The sequence below is a fragment of the Melanotaenia boesemani genome, chromosome 3, assembly GCF_017639745.1.
Source record: "Melanotaenia boesemani isolate fMelBoe1 chromosome 3, fMelBoe1.pri, whole genome shotgun sequence".
In the NCBI taxonomy this organism is placed as follows: Eukaryota; Metazoa; Chordata; class Actinopteri; order Atheriniformes; family Melanotaeniidae; genus Melanotaenia; species Melanotaenia boesemani.
The window spans coordinates 34,769,389-34,785,743 of record NC_055684.1 but is presented as its reverse complement, the minus strand read 5'-3'; the positions used below and the strand labels follow the sequence as shown (position 1 = coordinate 34,785,743).

Here is a 16,355-nt window from a genome sequence, read left to right as displayed (position 1 = left end):
AACAATCCAGACATCTGAACATAAAGGGAACCACAGTCTTCAGTGCATTCATAATGGATAGTAAAAACCTAGGTATCTCACACAGGTGCATGATGACAAGCAAAGCATTCGGGGAGGTGGCACAATATTAGTCATCAAATATCTCAACATGAAAGGGCTCTGTTATATAGTACTACTAAAAGAATCACACACACTAATATCCATATAAACTTCCTCAAGAAAAACTCAACCCAGAGGCACAAACACAGCAATCAGCAAACCATCAACAAAGGTGGCTCTCATTTTAATGTCAGTCAGCAGCACTGATCAGGTTTCTCACCTCTTTTCTGCTATCAGAATTCTGCTCAATACTACTGAAAACAGAATTTAATGATTTACATAGAAAAATATATGCTGATGAAAGTTTAGAGGGAGGAATGAAAGACAATAAAAGTTGTTTAATCCTCTAAAACACTATAATTAAGGTTAACTGGCAGTAGATTAGTAACACGACGGGTTAAAAAAACAGCACAGAAGCTCCTTCAGAGGCAAACGTCTGAAGGCGCTCATAACTCTAAAGAACTACAATGACAAATACAACAGCAATTTAGGAATTATTATCCTCAGTGGTAAATTGCAAAGAATTTGGGGAGTTAATCACTGACACTGCTGTGGGAAGCAGATTGTACTGTGACAGCTTGAAATTCAGTTTACAAATCAGGAAAAATAAAGAGGAAAAGGGCCTACCAGCTTGTTATCAGCATATACTTCAAAGTCAGCATCAGTAACACTAAAATAAAGAATAAAAGGAGGTCCTGAACTGTTTAGCCACTGAATCCTACTTCGGGCAAGAATGGAAAACACTTCACAGAAGACCTCAGTTTATAAAAGAGGTCATGCAAAACAAAGCAAACATGCCCTACAACTATTCTGAGATGGACTGTTATCATCAAATACAAATATTACCATGCATTCCTTTTCTTACCTCAATATTCAGCATGTTGCCTTTGCTCTTTATTTCAGTGACTTATATGGTTTAAATGTTGGGGTATCATTGCATTTTCTTTTTATTTACAATTTACACCGTCCTAACTTTCTAGGAAAACAGCTAAATTTCACAAGGTAATAAATAAAATGGCAAATCCTCATAATTTAGGAGTGTAAACTAGAAAATGTTTGCTCTTTTTGTTGGAAGAATAACTTAAATTAATATTTGATAATGAAAACTGTCTCTAAACTAAGTTTTCTTCAAGTTTGAAATGAGGAATTAGAAATTGGTATTTAAATGTGTGAGTTATGAAAACAAAAGACAATCGGAGAACTTAATTTGGGCAATAATTTAACCACATTATATACAGGTTGCTTGGTAAAAATGAATCCAGTAGATTATGTAACTGAAATCACCACACAGTCAAACTGTATAAGACAAAGGACAACAGTCCAAGGATGGGATTGGACAGACTGACTGCGTATACTACTCAGGTCATGACGAATAATTCTTGAATAAATGGCTACTTAATTGTGTCTTTCTACCAAAGCCTATTTCACCACATGCTGCTAAATAATTGCTCTTTTTTATTGCTTTGTAATGATGCATTCAATGTATTTTGCACTTAAAAACTCCAGTACCAGAAATGTGGATGTGCAGCAGCAGCAGTTAAACTCTTTCCAAATTCCCATGAAGGAGCGAAGACACGCAACCTCAGTCAGACTCAGAGTTTCCACATTTGACCAGGAATGGTGGAAATTTTTCTCCATCCACTTATTTCCAGTCTAGTGTAGCGTTCGGCTGGAGTGAAGGTAAAGAATGTATTCATTAATTGGGTGGATTTTTCATTGATGTTCAGAGATTTTTACTTGGGGCAGAAGGAGGTGTTAATATTTCTACTTTTAAATAAATAATGATGTGAATAGTAAATGAGTAACAGTGAAGCCACCTCAGGATGTTAATAGAACAACAGACCGAGAGAAGGAGAGAAGTAGTAGAGTGTTTTTTATATATATAAATTGATATGTGAGGTAGGGAAAAGTTGATTCACTGATACTCCAGACAGCCAAAACTATTCATTGTTCTTTAAAAAATAACTGTTTTCCTTCTTTAAATTAAAATCACTTAAGAACAGTGCCTTTTTTGTCTAAAAATGGCATCAATAAACACCAGCAGGCAACAAGAAGCAGCTGTGCGAATCCCTTGATGAAAGACCACCCCATTCTGAAAGACGGCCCTGCTTCCACCACCACAGACCTCAGAGCCCCTGCCAGAGTCTGACGCTGCACCAGAATCCAAACACAACTCTAAAGAGCTCAGATTTCAAACACAGAGGGAGGGACCCCAAAGGCATTTTCTAGAAAACAGAAAGTCACTTAAAAAAAAAATGGCCTCCTCTGTCCTGAGCTGAATCAGATCCTGACTGCGTTGGTTTAAATGGGACTAATAACTCACTTATGCTTGGTGTCTGTGTCACTACTGATTTACAGTCCAGTAAAAAAAGTGTCTGAAATAAAACAAAGATAAAATGTGCAGTGATGTGTTGTGTTTAAACTGTGTTGAAGCTGTGTAAACAGAACAATACCTTCTTACCATAAATAGAGCCAAAGACAATAGTCGAGACAGATTATATAACAGCTCTTCCTGTGGAGTCTAAAATAAGTGTTGATGGCCCAGTCTGCAAGTTCCAGCAAATGCATCAGGCGAATCAGATGTTTCCACAAATAAATGAATGTAGAAAGTATGGGACACAAAAGGCCAGGCAAAGAATAGCTGACAAGAGGAGGAAGAGGAGAAGGGAAGTAACTCAAAATATAACCAAGAGACAAGGGAAGAGGGCGAGCGAGGACGAGTAAAGTAATGACAGATGTGTGACCACTGGCCATTAGTATGTATCAGTATCAGTTCTCAACTTCTGCCTTGTGAAGCAAATAACATGTTAATCAGCCCTCAAAAAACATCTTTAAGAAAGCTTTGACACAAAGTGAACAATATTTGAGTCACTTCCAAAAGAATTTCCATTCATTGACAAACAATTTTTGCAGTCAGATGCAGAACTACAGCTACAGGTTATCACTAGATTTTGCCAGAGATGAGTATTAGTGTATTTTCTAGTAAAATTAGTGATACTAAAATATCAATACTACTGATACCAGCTTTTTATGTTCTAGAATTGATTTTCATGTTAGAAAATTAATATTTTAGTGATTTGGGGTAAAAATGATAACAAACAAACAAAATAACAAACTGGAATACAGTGGAAAGTAACTATAATATCAAGCTCTTCTCTAAATTATACCAAGTTGGCAGGAACTACTTTTTCTTCTTCCTGCCAAAGTCATACCTGAAACAGCACAGTGTAACAGCACAGCAGCCATTTCTCACTCAGTCTGTAGCATCATGTGTGGAGCTGAACAGCAACGGTACAATATATGGTGTGTGTAGGAAGACAAATCTCCTTAAACATCTGAGAGTCAATCATAACACAGTATATAATTAAATTATAATCAGGAAAAGGAGGAGAGGGAAAGGACAGGTGCTGCAAGGGCAAGACACAGGAGCTCCCCTGTTTTAAAGACTATTGCATCCTGTTTTTTATGTACCATGTTAAATATGGTTATTAAATAAGAAAATTCCTCAACAAATAGTCTGTACTTATATAGCGTATTTATTCAAGGTGCTTTACGAGTACGTCACATTCACCCATTCACACACACATTCATGCACTGATGGCGGAAGCTGCCATGCAAGGCCCTCAACCACGACCCATCAATTGGGGGTTTGGTATCTTGCTAAGGGACACCTAGACATAAACTCTCCGGGTCGGTATCAAACCGGTAACCCTTGGGTTACAGGACGATCACTCTACCCACTGAGCCATGCCACCCCCAATAATAAATGAATAAATAATAAAAGAAATAATAAAAAAAAATGAAAGAAATAATAAATAATTGTATGAGTTCAGCTTGGAGTGATGTGTGCTCCTAAGATTAGCTCACATCAATTCAACAGGCCTAGATTCATTCACTAGATGTCATTAAACATTCAGTAAAACAGCCATTGTAGGGTTTTTAAAAATAAAAGTGCAGATGAAAAATATTTAATAGGATAGAAAGACAATAACATCAATCCCTCTCTTTGTTTAGACTGATAGTTAACTAAATATTTTAATATGCAGGTGTTGGCAAACATATGCAATTATTGTGGCATTTATATATTTATTTATGCATTTTACTGGTAATTTCAATTTGAGACACTAGGTATTCTATAAAAATTTAGCTACCACTTCTGTCACCCTCAGTGTAGGATGCTTGGAAAGTGACATTAAGCTTCTGTACAAAGTACCGGTATTGGATCAGTATCGCCAATACTGGCTTGTATTTTACTTGGTATCAGATCGGAAAGAAACTTAGTAGTATCACACTAATTCCTGTCTGTAGTCTGCTGCTATGAGCTATCAGTGTACTGTGTTGTCATCTAGTGGTCAAAGACGATATTAACACCCCGGCAGTGGGTCCTTGACTCACTCCTAGATATTCTGACACCAACAAACTATTTAAAAAAAAAAAAAAAAAAAAAGCTATCAAGGTTAAAACACAAACCCAGTTTTATCATGTCATATACTGGAGTTTATATATAGCACTTCACAAAAATCCATGGTTGCCAATGTGTTGTACATGTAAAAATCAGAAATTCTGCACTCCAAAAAAGATATTTAAAGCCTTAAAAATGCTGAAATAAATTTGAAATATACTAAAGAATGTAAAAAGTAATAGTAAGAAACACTAAAAAGAATCAAAAGATTAACACGCATTAAAACAAATTAACAAATTTTTATCAGCATTATTATTATCATCAGCATTATCAGAATTTACACTTACCGGACTCCATAATAAAACACGATGCAACTAACTACATAAAACCAAATGGTAAGAGCACGCAGAAATTAGAGGGATAAGAAAGGTTCAATACGAAAGCGCGACCATGTAAAATATTCACCGCTAGGTGTCGCTATAGCACCTCGCTAAGACAACTGTTAGACAGAAAAGAAGCCCGCCGACCCTGAAGAAGAGCTACTTCCGCTGTGACGTTATTAGCTAGTACTAAATGGCGTTCGTGCGCACGGTGGACTGTAAACATTTCCACGGTTATAACTGTAACTGTCTAATTAAATTAAAGCATGTACTCGGATGTGTCTAACAGGCAGCGCAGTTACAAGATGTTTATTTTCAACTTTCAGGTCGGTTTATGTGCAGCGCTGACCGAAAATTATCTCCTAGAAGACGAAAGCGAGGCAAACGGTAAAAACCAACGTTGTAACGTCGGAACTGAGAATATTTAGATGATATAACGTTAAACACATTCATATTTTTATGCATATGGTTGAGTGTTTTGTGTTGTTGCTCGATTTTCGCTGCCGTATAGATTGAAATAAATTGTTTGGTCTTAGACCTAATAAGGCTTAATTAGTAGACAGCTGAGCTAGCTAAACATGCTGCTTCTTCGTGTAACGGTATGGTTACATCTTTAACTTGCATAGTTGACCGTCGACTATTATTGTTTTAGTATATCCGATGGAAAACGAAGACGGCCACGGAAAAAAGGACACAGAGTCTGAGGTGTTTGAGCTCCGCTTGAAAGTAGAGTCTTTGAAACAAGAGCTACAAGAGTGCACAGCCGAGCTGACCAAGTTACAGAAGCAGCTGAGCCACTCCGAAAGACTTCAGCAGAGCACAGAGAGCTACAATGAAGACCTCCGGAAACAGGTCAGTCCACACTAACTAAAACTTACCATTATTATATCAATTTAATTGATGAACTTTATTCACTTGCATACAGGGGATTCAGCATGTTTTGAACTGTTGAACAGTGACTGTAATAGTTTAATAGGATTTAATTTTCTCATTATGTAAAAGATTTCAAACATTTATATTTTTACATTACAAAACATTTGAACGGTGACATTGCTGTCATATTGCAGCGTTTTCCACGGAAAACATTTAAAATTGAGTTTGGAATACTCTATAGTCCCTCAAAATCTTGTTTTTACTCATTAAATTATATGTTGTTCTGACAAGATAAAATGAGCTTGTCTTTGAAATAGTTTAAAAATGTGTAGAAATGACTAATTAAATATCACAAATGAAATTCTAAAGAGCTTGTTGTGGATATTAGTAGTTAATTTATAAGTTGCTCTAATCAAAGTGTCTGCTTAATTCATTTGTTTTCTTATTTGTAATGGGTAGGTGCTATATAAGCTCTTTATATATCTGCCTACTCCCTTTCGGTTCTCCATTTTTTTGTATTTCCTTTGTTTTATTTTTTTACTGTTACTATGCTGAATAACGGTTACCTAAGGTTCCTAAATTTGTAATTTGGAGTTAGGAAAAACACCACCACCACCTTTGCTTTTCCCCCTAAAATTTCAAATCAAAATACATGAAAGTGAAATAGATATTTGTATTATAATAGCATGCTTTATGTTTTTTAGGTTTTATGATCTTTTTTATTAATGTATTTAAAGGAAAAATGCTTTGCTTCAGGTTGACCAGCTGAGTACAGAGATTCATGAGCGGAAGAAGAAAGATAAAGACAGGGTCAACAGCGAAACACAGACAGAAGAATATGTTTGGACAGAAAGTGGTACGTTACTTGTATTTGTTCAATAATTAAACTGGCAGCTGGAGTATTACCTAATGGGCCCGTAAATAAAATTTTTTTTTCTCTAGATTATTATAATTACTACTACAGAGGTTATTGCCAGAACCCTGAGGGCACAGTCGTTCAGGAGAGCCCGACCACAGAAGCAGCAGTGGTGGCGGATGTTGCAGACTGCATCACCGCAGAAGAGGTTTCAACAGCAAATGAAGCAGCAGCTGTAAATGAGTCAATTCCTCCAGACAACTGTGTAGTAACTACAACAGAGGTGTGTTTTATTAAACTGTAGCAAGTTTAGAATTTTTAATCGGCTGTAAATATTTTCATTTCACTTTTTAGTTAGATAGAATGGTTAATTGTGTGAGATCATGTTGGTAAAGTATGGATGTATAAAAGAGATTCATATACTTTAGTTGAGGTTATTATACACCTATGTAACATTGTCTGTTACAGGAGGGTGATGGAGGATCCATAGCTGATATGTTGAGGGCCACTGCTGAGGCGGCCATGACACAGACAGGGTTTGTCTTTGATGAGACTACGGGGATGTATTATGACCACAGCACGGGCTTCTACTATGATTCGGTTTGTCAGTTTTTAGGTCACGTTTGGCTGTTCACAGCAAACATTATTTGAAAGATAATAACTTTTGATCTTATCCATCTTTTTTTCTTTTCCCCTTCCCCCAAGGCCAGTCAGTTGTACTATGATGGCAACACTGGTATATATTACTACTACGATGCAGAGAGTGGACGGTATCAGTTTCATTCGAGGATCGAAGTGGCTGCTGTACAGACTAGTGGAGAGTTCTGCCAAGAAAATAATCCAGCCGAAAAGAAAGGCAGAAAGTTTAAGAAGGCGGTAAAAAAAACATCAAATCAGGATGATCAGGTATGTTAACAGCTTGATACTTTATTTACTTGTTTGAATGAGTTGGAAATATTTGGTGGCTAACAGCTGGCTTTTGACTTTGTGGTTTCCTAAGAGTTAACATGACTTTTATGGGTCTCAGTCTTCAAAAACTTTCATTTTCCTCCTTGTATTCATAAGAGTCTAGTTGACTAAAAGACTATTCCTCTGACCTAGGTGCGAGATGTGACTAACTCTTTGGCTAAAATGAAGATTTCCCCTTACTGGAAAACCCCCACTTACAGAGGTATCACTCTAATATTACACTGCAAACCTATGAAATATGCCCACTCATTGAATAACCTGGTTACTATATACAGAATAACTAGTATATTCAGGTATCAGCTGACATCATTCTTTAGGTTGCTTAACCTAGACCTGACCAAGTGCTGCAACCCCAGATCATAGCACTGCCTCCACAGGATTGTACAGTAGGCACCAGGCATGATGGTTGCATAACTTCATCTGCCTCTCTTCTTACCCTGGTGCTCCCATCGCTCTGGAACAGGGTACTTCTGGACTTATAAGATCACATGACCTTCTTCCATTGTTCCAGAGTCCAATCTTTATGCTTTCTAGTAAACTGAAGCCTTTTTCTCTAGTTGGCCTCACTGATTAGTGGTTTTCTTATGGCTACACAGCTGTTCAGTCCCAGTCCCTTGAGTTCCCGTCTTTTACTTTCAATACCCGTGACCTTTATTTTATATAGATCTGTTTTATGTGACATGACTATTCTATACTGTTTGAGAATTTTCCAGTAATGCCTGAATCAGTCTGATGAACGCGTACAAGTGAATTGTCTTTGAAGACTGAGACCTCTGCACTAGAAATTTTGTGACAAATCTGGACACAAGAATAAAAAGTCTGCTGGCCTGTTGTCAATGGAGATGGGAATCTCACTGCTGATTGTCTGGTGGCAGGAACTCGTATATAGTGACGCAAGACCAGAAAACGAAGAAACCGATTGGGCTGAGCGGCATACAGGTAGAAGGAAAGCAGAATCACGAAAACTGGACCGAAGGTCTTGCAGTCCTGACTTGGCTCCACACAGAAAGGACTCCTCTAAACGTCAGGAAGAAAGGGACAGATCTTCATCCAAGAGGAAAAAACTGAAAAATGGTTCCCATCACAAGGATAAGAGAAGGTCGAGTAAGAAGAGGAAGAAGTCTAAATCGGAGAAGCACAAAAAGAAGAAGAACCTGGCCCGGAGTGACGAGTCGGAGCACAATAGTGAACCAGAAGAGGGTGAGATCACTGAGTCAGAGAAAGAAGACTTGGTATCTACTCCCTCATCTTCATCAGCTTCTAGTTACCACTCAAAGGACAGTCCAGAGTCAGAAATGGAAATGCAGATTCAAGAAGGTGAGGAATAAAGACAAGCTGAACCCAACACATGGAGGGTAAATGCCCTCAAAACCAGTTTTCAGCCAATTTGTCTCATAACCTGTAGCCAGAAATCATAATTGCTTTTGTGTTTTTATTTAGTTGCTTTCTAAGGCTGTCGTTTTTCAGTGACAGAGAAGTTTGTTTTTCTTACAGTCAAAGACATTTGGCCTCCGTGTGTAAGAGTGACCGTGGTTAGGTCTCCGGTGCTGCAGGTGGGCACTCTGTTCATCATCACTGCCGACTCCACGGCAACCTTTGGCAGGTTTGTGCTCATCTCTGCTGTCATGTAGACTTCACTTACAAAAAGCTTGGTGCTCTATTACCAATGAAAGGTGAATAAAAGTTGCAGTGATGCTGCTGCGCTGAACCATGATGTTTTAAATAAGAGTTGATCTCCCACTCACATTATGTTTTAGCAAACCCCTTGAAAACAACTTGCTATCTCTTTGCAGAGAGAAAGATATGAACCATGCAGTTCAAATACCAGAAATGGGAGTAAGCAAGGTAGCCATCTCCATTTTTTTATGTTGAGATGGAAGCTATTATTTCATGGCCTGAAGTGTGTTATGTAATGTTTCTGATGTTTGGTTCCAGCTTCATGCAGAGGTGTACTTTGACCAGGAGCAACAGAGCTACATGCTGGTGGACCATGGAAGTCAAAACGGGACAGTCATCAATGGCAACCGAATATTACAGGTCAGTATGTCATCTCAGTTTTTAAAGATTATCAGGGAAAACTTCTGATTTGATTGTGACAGTGTCAATATTTTCTCTGAAGCCCAAAACCAAGTCTGAGCCTCATGCACTGATTCATGGGGACGAGGTTAAGATGGGGGAGACGGTGCTGTCCTTCCATATCCATTCTGGGACTGATACCTGTGATGGCTGTGAGCCCGGGCAGGTGATGGCTCACCTCAGCAAGCACAAGAGAGAGGAAAACATTGGTGAGAAAACACATCTTCAGAGGATCGCTGTCTTTTATATGCTTATGAAATGACTGCAGACATTAAGATGTTGTTTCCTAAAGGTCCTGGTCTCAACAAAGAGGACAAAGAATTGCTTAGACAGAAGGAGCTGAAGCAGATGAAGGCTAAATATGGCCTGCAAGTGAGTGTTGTACAGACTGCAGCTTGTCAGAAAAAGTTGAAACTCTTTTTGTTTATGCTGTGAACTCTTCTGTGTTTCTCCATACAGAGCAGCGAGTATGACGAGACCAAAGCCCTGAAGAACCCTAAATACAAGGATCGAGCAGAGTCTCGACGACAAACCAAAGGGAGCGAGGGTGTTTTCCAACGAGACGATGCACCAGCTTCAGTCCATGAGTATGTAAAGTACATTACTGCTGAGTATAACTTCTACTGAATGGAAATAAACTGAAGGGCTGATCAAGTTTTGCCTTGTGTTCTAAAAGGGAGATCAGTGAAGTCAATACAGGCCGGAAGATGTTGGAAAAGATGGGTTGGAAGAAGGGAGAGGGACTCGGTAAAGATGGAACAGGAATGAAAGCCCCGGTAAGATAATCTGGTTTTCTGTTGCAGGTGCTTCTATTTAGATGTATTTTAGAGCAGCTAAATTATTTAACTTTCTTCCTCTGTTATTCTTGCCCCCACAGATCGAGCTGAAAATCAGAAAGTCTCAGTTAGGCTTGGGAGCAGGTGTTGCCACCTCACTGGACGACATGTCTGTGACTAAATCCAAGTCTCATAAGAACTGGGAGAGAGCACGTGAGCGGTTTGCTGATGCGTGTCAGCCTGACATGCCATCTTCTAAAACACAGATGAGCAAATCTTCTAAAGCCTGGGTCAGATCGGAGGAGACAGAGACCTCAGAAACAGGGAGTCAAAATTAAAAGTCAACACAGAATACAGACCGTGGCTTATCATGGGAGGTTTAACATGAGAACAGAGTGCTCTCATTACCTAAATCAGTGTGTACATTTTAAACAAACTGTTGAGTGTTGTGCATCAACAGGGTAGCTAACAGGTTCAACTGTGTCAGTTCAAGGATCAGTATCGTTCCACCCAGAGCGGGCTGTGCTGCTACTGCTGTGCCTCCCAGTCCAAAGAAGATATGAGTCGCCTCAAGCAAATATTGACACAGTGAAGCTGTATTTCTCACAATGTGATCATAATATGATCTGTTCAGAGCCTGGCTACTATGTTAAATCAGTCACCACAACCTCGTTTGTTTTTGGTTTTTTAAATATTGTATTTCATAACATTTTAATTACACTTCTTCTGTTTAAACCACTGTCTGTCCAGACTGGAATTATGTCCTTTTGTATTGTCAGAGGCATGTTGGCATTCCTGCAAATTCAGTAAGCAAACGAGTAACAGTCTATGTGTCGTCTTATCTCTGGGTGCATTTTGAGGATGTGTGAATATTTGCATGTGTGTGTGATGTAAGCTTGAACAGAGGCCTGTCTCACACAAAATGCAGAATGAAAAGCTAACTAAGCTCAGTAAAATAGCTTTTTCTTAAAAAAAAAACTCCCTGGTGTTGCATTATTACAACTTAATAAAAAAAGTGAAGCACTAGAGATAAAACTCCACAATCAGCAGAAGAAAGAAGGTTTAGAGATGGCTTCTATACCAGTGGTGCACGTCATTATCAAACAGGTGAGTCGACTCACGCAATGTTGCTGTTGTAACTCCGTGAACTTGCTCTCCTGCTGCTCTTCTTTTGACTAATTGTGCCACCCATTTTGATATTTCCTCTCCAGTCGATGGACAGACACCACTGATTTCCTTCAGCTAGCCAGCATACTCTGCAGCTCTGTGACAGGTCAGCAGGTAACAGCGGTGCTCTGCTCTCAGGTTTCTTTGCTCTTGACAGGTGGGCCCTCCCTCTTCTGCTTGGCAGCTCTTAAAAGTCTCCTCCCTCATCGTTACTCGGTTTGTAATACTGGTACAATAAAAATGAGAGGGATTGGCTTGTGTGCTGAGTTGCCAAGTTTAGGGTAGAAAGCCACATCCATAAAAAAGATGTTAGTCATGAGATAAAGTGGTACGTGCCTCAGGCCGTTTAAGCATTGTTGCTTTACCAGTTCCTGACTTTGCAAGCAAAATCAACAAACCGGTCATTGTTGAAGGTTAATCATGTTTTATTTTTAAAAATGTATTTATTGTAAATAGTAACAGATCGGTACTTTTGTTTGTATTTCAGCTCTGTTTCTCAACTGTTGCATAAGTTTAATAGAAAGCTAGCTGAATTCTTAATGTGCCATCTTGAGTTAATTTTTTTTCAGATGAATAGAAGTTGCATAATTGTAAAATGTAAGCAGTAAAAACATACTTTAAACTTATCATTCAGAGTGGAAAAAATGTGATCCTTCCTGAGGCCACAGCGGTTCCCTGGATTAAGCTGTCACATGCAAGCGCAAACAAGTTCTGCTTAGTCTTTGAGACACAGTGTAATGGTTAAAATGGGCGGAAAACTAGTTAAATATCATTTTAACAAGCAGTTTTCATCAACCAGATATGAAGAGGATTCAGTTTTAATGAAACTAGATTTTTACACAGTCACCAAATATGCCTGTTTCCACCCGTTCTTGCTTTGAACTGTTCATGGGTCAAATGTCAGCCCCTCTTTCATACCACACATTTCACTTCTGGATTTCACTGCTACTCTGACTTGCCAAGAACAGTGGAGAGCTTTATTTTTAACTTGCATCAGACAGCAAAGAAAGGTGTGTCCTATGTCTGACAGAAATATGTTTTTGTCTAAATTTAAACCTTTCTTCCACTGTTGATAGATGAGATTAGAAATAACTGATAAAAGAGAACAATTGTCTTGCTCGTATTTACATTTTTCATACCAGCATTAGTTCAGACACAGATAACAGTCAGTATTACTCATTGTCATAACTTAGATTACATGGTTTCCTCAAGTGTCCGCCTGCAGTCTGAAGACAGGCAGGCTAGGTCATCTTCTGATTTCTGAGCATTTGCGATGGGATAAATTCAGCTGGGAAAGGTTCCCCAGGATCATGACTGGGATGAAGAAGATGTAGAAAATAGACAGATGGAGATAAATGTGTTTAATTACATATAGTTGAATGAAAAATAGTTTTCAAATTGTGATAATTACATCAAGGTTAAAATGAAACGTCAACTAAAATGATCATAACTTCACAAATTGGGTGAATCAGTAAGTGGAGTTTGTTTGGATTTGACTGAAGTCACATAAGAATTAAATTAGAAAATTTGAGTCTACCTGAATTAAATCCATGCAGCTAATTTAAATTAAATAAAGTAAAGTAAGATCTGGTAATAAGATCTGGTATCAGTCGATATCCTGCCCATTTTCTGCTAAAGTAGCCGATTTGTGTCCAGGTTCTGTTGCATTGACTTTGTTGATAAGAGTTGCATTTACTTATTTATTTATTTTAATTACAAAGAAAAGCACAGACAATCCAGTTGATCTAAATGATGTCAAATTCGTACGAGTAAAGGATACTAAATTCTTAGGTGTTCTGATTGATGAAGGTTTAACCTGGAAGTCACAAATAAAAATATCTAAAACAAATGCCATCTTGCACCAAATCAAAGAGTTCTTTAATAAGAATCATTAATTATGTGATAGAACTCGATGATTGTGTCATATCTAACCTGGAAGTCTGGGGAAGTACAAGTAAAACTTAAAAAATACTTGGTGACACTTTACAAGACATTTTACAAAATAGAACTTTAGGAATCATCTGCAGAAGTGAATACAGAGATCCATCAGATCAATTTTTTATTCGGTGGAAATGTTTAGTTTCTTAAGTTAGTGGATTACTGTATTATACAAATGGTATATAAAGCACACAACATATTCAAATATCAAGAAAAGATGTGACAAAAGAAAGAGTAAATATTAAAAAGGAGCAGAGGTCTGATAAACCCAGATTTAGAACTTAACTGATGGAACTATGTCTTTTAAAGGAATTCGTTACTGGAATATTTTTTTAAAATTTGTATTTAGCTTAAAGTCATGTAAAAAAGGAACAGTTAATATAAGCTTTTTCTCCTTTTCATTCATTTTTTGGGGGAATATCTTCAATCTATTTTTGTTTGATTGTATGAAGAATTAATTAAATAAACTGAACTAAAAGTTGCCGTGCCATGAACGCAATGAGAAGCCATTATGTCATTAATAGTTTAGCAGGTTAAAATAAAGAGATAAATTTATGCTTAAAACTGTTCTGTCATTTATCTGAAACTCTCAACTCCATGTTCGTCATCAGCCAAATTATTCTCTTTAACACTAGTTAACTGGTACAGTTAACACTAGTACCAGCCCACAGAATTTCACAACTGGTTTATCCTTATTAGATTTTATTTAAATAAATAAGCAATTTAAAATAAGCGAACAACTTTGATAAACAGAAATAAATTAGCATAATTAGATATTATTTCCCCCCTGTGATGGACTAGTGACCTGTCTGGGCTGTACACTTCCTTTCACCCTACAGCGCCCCCCTTACACAAACTACAGTCTGGTAATTACACACCTTTCTACATTCCAGATATGAAAGTTTTGATCTGTCATGTGTGTCACATTAAGCTACTGATCCAGAATCAGAAGATGACCCTTCCAGCCAGGCTGAACTCACTTTCATTTCACGTAGATTTCAGCACGGCTGCCATCTGCAACTCTGTGTTATTGTGGTTACAGTCTGTGCCTGTGTGTCCACTGAGAGGCATGAAACCAGAAGTGACAAGTCTGAGAAACAGTGCTGTGTTGACTCAAAGCTCTGCCTCAGCCCCCCCAACTTCCGCCTCAGCCCTCTCAGCCACATCCGTCTGTGCTGCTAAATACAGCCATCTCCAAATCAGACTCTCTCTGACCAATGACTTCAGACTGGACTATTGTGAAAGAAATTCATTTTGTTGAATGTGACTGTTCACGGGATGAGAAACATGGGTGTTTGAATGGTTGTAGATCAACCAACTTCAGCTTCTTGGCAACAAGGAAATGAGCCACATTCCAAAAACATTCCATAGTCAAAAAGCTCCTACTATATTATCTTTTTCATTTATACTAAATGAGTTTGCAGTGCCCTATGTAGAAAAGTCTTTTAAAACTTCTCAGAAATTAAAGCTCATTATATAATTGTATTAGAGCTGTCATGTGGCTTGTGTTGGTGTATTTGAATGGAAGTTGATCCCTCCCATGCATGTTATTCCTCAGTTTACATACCACATTCAGACTAAAACTGAATGGAAATTCCAACAAAACTATGGCTTCCTCCCAGAAAATGAGTCAAAGAAAGCCAAAGCTGAATTTCTTCCACCCCTGGCTTTTCCTGCTCTGGGTGTGTCTCTGTGATCTCATCTCCCAATCCAGAAACTTCAGCAGCTTCTGAGCATGTTGTCCACAGAAACAAGCCCGGATGTTTACAGAGTAACATCTCATTTGGTTTACTACAACAACACAGTGAGTTGATGGTAGTGCCCCGGCCCGTTCATTCAACCAGGCCATTAGATTGTTTCTACAGCCCGATCACCACTGCAGGCTGTGAACTTGAACATACCAAACTTTCAGTCTTTTCTGATCAGCATTCTTCCCCTTTAAATCTTGTTAAGTCTTTTTAAAGGAAGCTTTTAAAAATCAAAGTTTTTTTTTCTTAACCCTCAAACTACACATACCACATACTGCTGGCTTGACTAATAAGAGGAATTATAGATTTGTGAAAAGAGGCTTTGTATTCAGAAGACAATAGCTTTCCCATGGCAGCAGAGCTTTTAAACCAGACACAGCACATTCAGCGAACCCGCTAACAGACTGGCCAAAAGTCAGCAGATCAATACCAGAAAAACACACAGTTAACAAAAGCAAATGTCACGGTGTGAATAACGGTGCACCTGAGAGCTGTCACATGGAGTGTAAATCATACCTCTCTTTTCTGAGAACCGGCAGGCTGTGACAGGTCTGCTGAGAGGTTCACAGCTCAGTGGAAGCAGAGCTCTTTGGTCAAAGACGGAAATCCTCTGTTCAGGCTGCTGCTGGAGTTGCCCCTCTCACAGGGAAAGTTCTTGTTCTCACTGCGTGGCGGAGCCCATGCAGTCCATGTGGCTGGATGGGAAATGGGAAATAAACTTTCTGGGCCAGGAGCCAAGAACAGCGTGGGTTTTAAAGGCACAGCAGTCACAGAGCCATATAAGGCTGAGTTACACTTTACTCTCCACCACAGCTCAAAGCCAGTTATTCTGAAGATTCCTTTTGATCATACATGACAAAACCAGTAAAGACATTATGATATATGTTATGCTAATACTTTTTTATAAATCTCTATAAACTTATTTATTAATATTATGACATATTTATTTGAAATTTGGTAATCTTATTAGCTGTTTTAATTCTTATTTCATCACTTCAATACTTTAGCTTACGTAAAGAGACTTTATACATAACACTGCAATAAGGCCATTTTTTGTATTTTCACAAGTCA

The 16,355-nt window shown here is 38.2% G+C and overlaps 2 protein-coding genes across 3 annotated transcripts in view; one reads left to right on the top strand and one right to left on the bottom strand.

Annotated features, from left to right (window-relative positions):
- The window catches only part of tacc1 (transforming, acidic coiled-coil containing protein 1), a 28,420-nt gene extending 12,449 nt beyond the window's left edge, over positions 1-15,971 (bottom strand). Inside the window, exon 1 of the mRNA XM_041980181.1 lies at positions 15,801-15,971. The gene's annotated coding sequence lies outside the window, so the exon portion shown is untranslated. The remainder of the gene's footprint in view (positions 1-15,800) is intronic.
- On the top strand, positions 5,063-11,409 carry aggf1 (angiogenic factor with G patch and FHA domains 1). 2 transcript variants are annotated; one of them, XM_041980182.1, is made up of 15 exons: positions 5,063-5,268; positions 5,534-5,733; positions 6,511-6,610; positions 6,697-6,893; positions 7,079-7,210; positions 7,316-7,516; positions 8,455-8,896; positions 9,074-9,182; positions 9,373-9,424; positions 9,515-9,616; positions 9,699-9,864; positions 9,948-10,027; positions 10,115-10,242; positions 10,332-10,431; positions 10,533-11,409. In XM_041980182.1, the coding sequence occupies exons 1-15, from the start codon at positions 5,148-5,150 to the stop codon at positions 10,767-10,769; spliced, it is 2,367 nt and encodes a 788-aa protein (XP_041836116.1). In that variant the 5' UTR covers positions 5,063-5,147; the 3' UTR covers positions 10,770-11,409. The 2 variants fall into 2 exon arrangements, with proteins under 2 accessions (XP_041836116.1, XP_041836117.1); XM_041980183.1 differs by lacking the exon at positions 8,455-8,896 and adding an exon at positions 7,712-7,781.
- Positions 15,972-16,355: the final 384 nt, after the last annotated feature.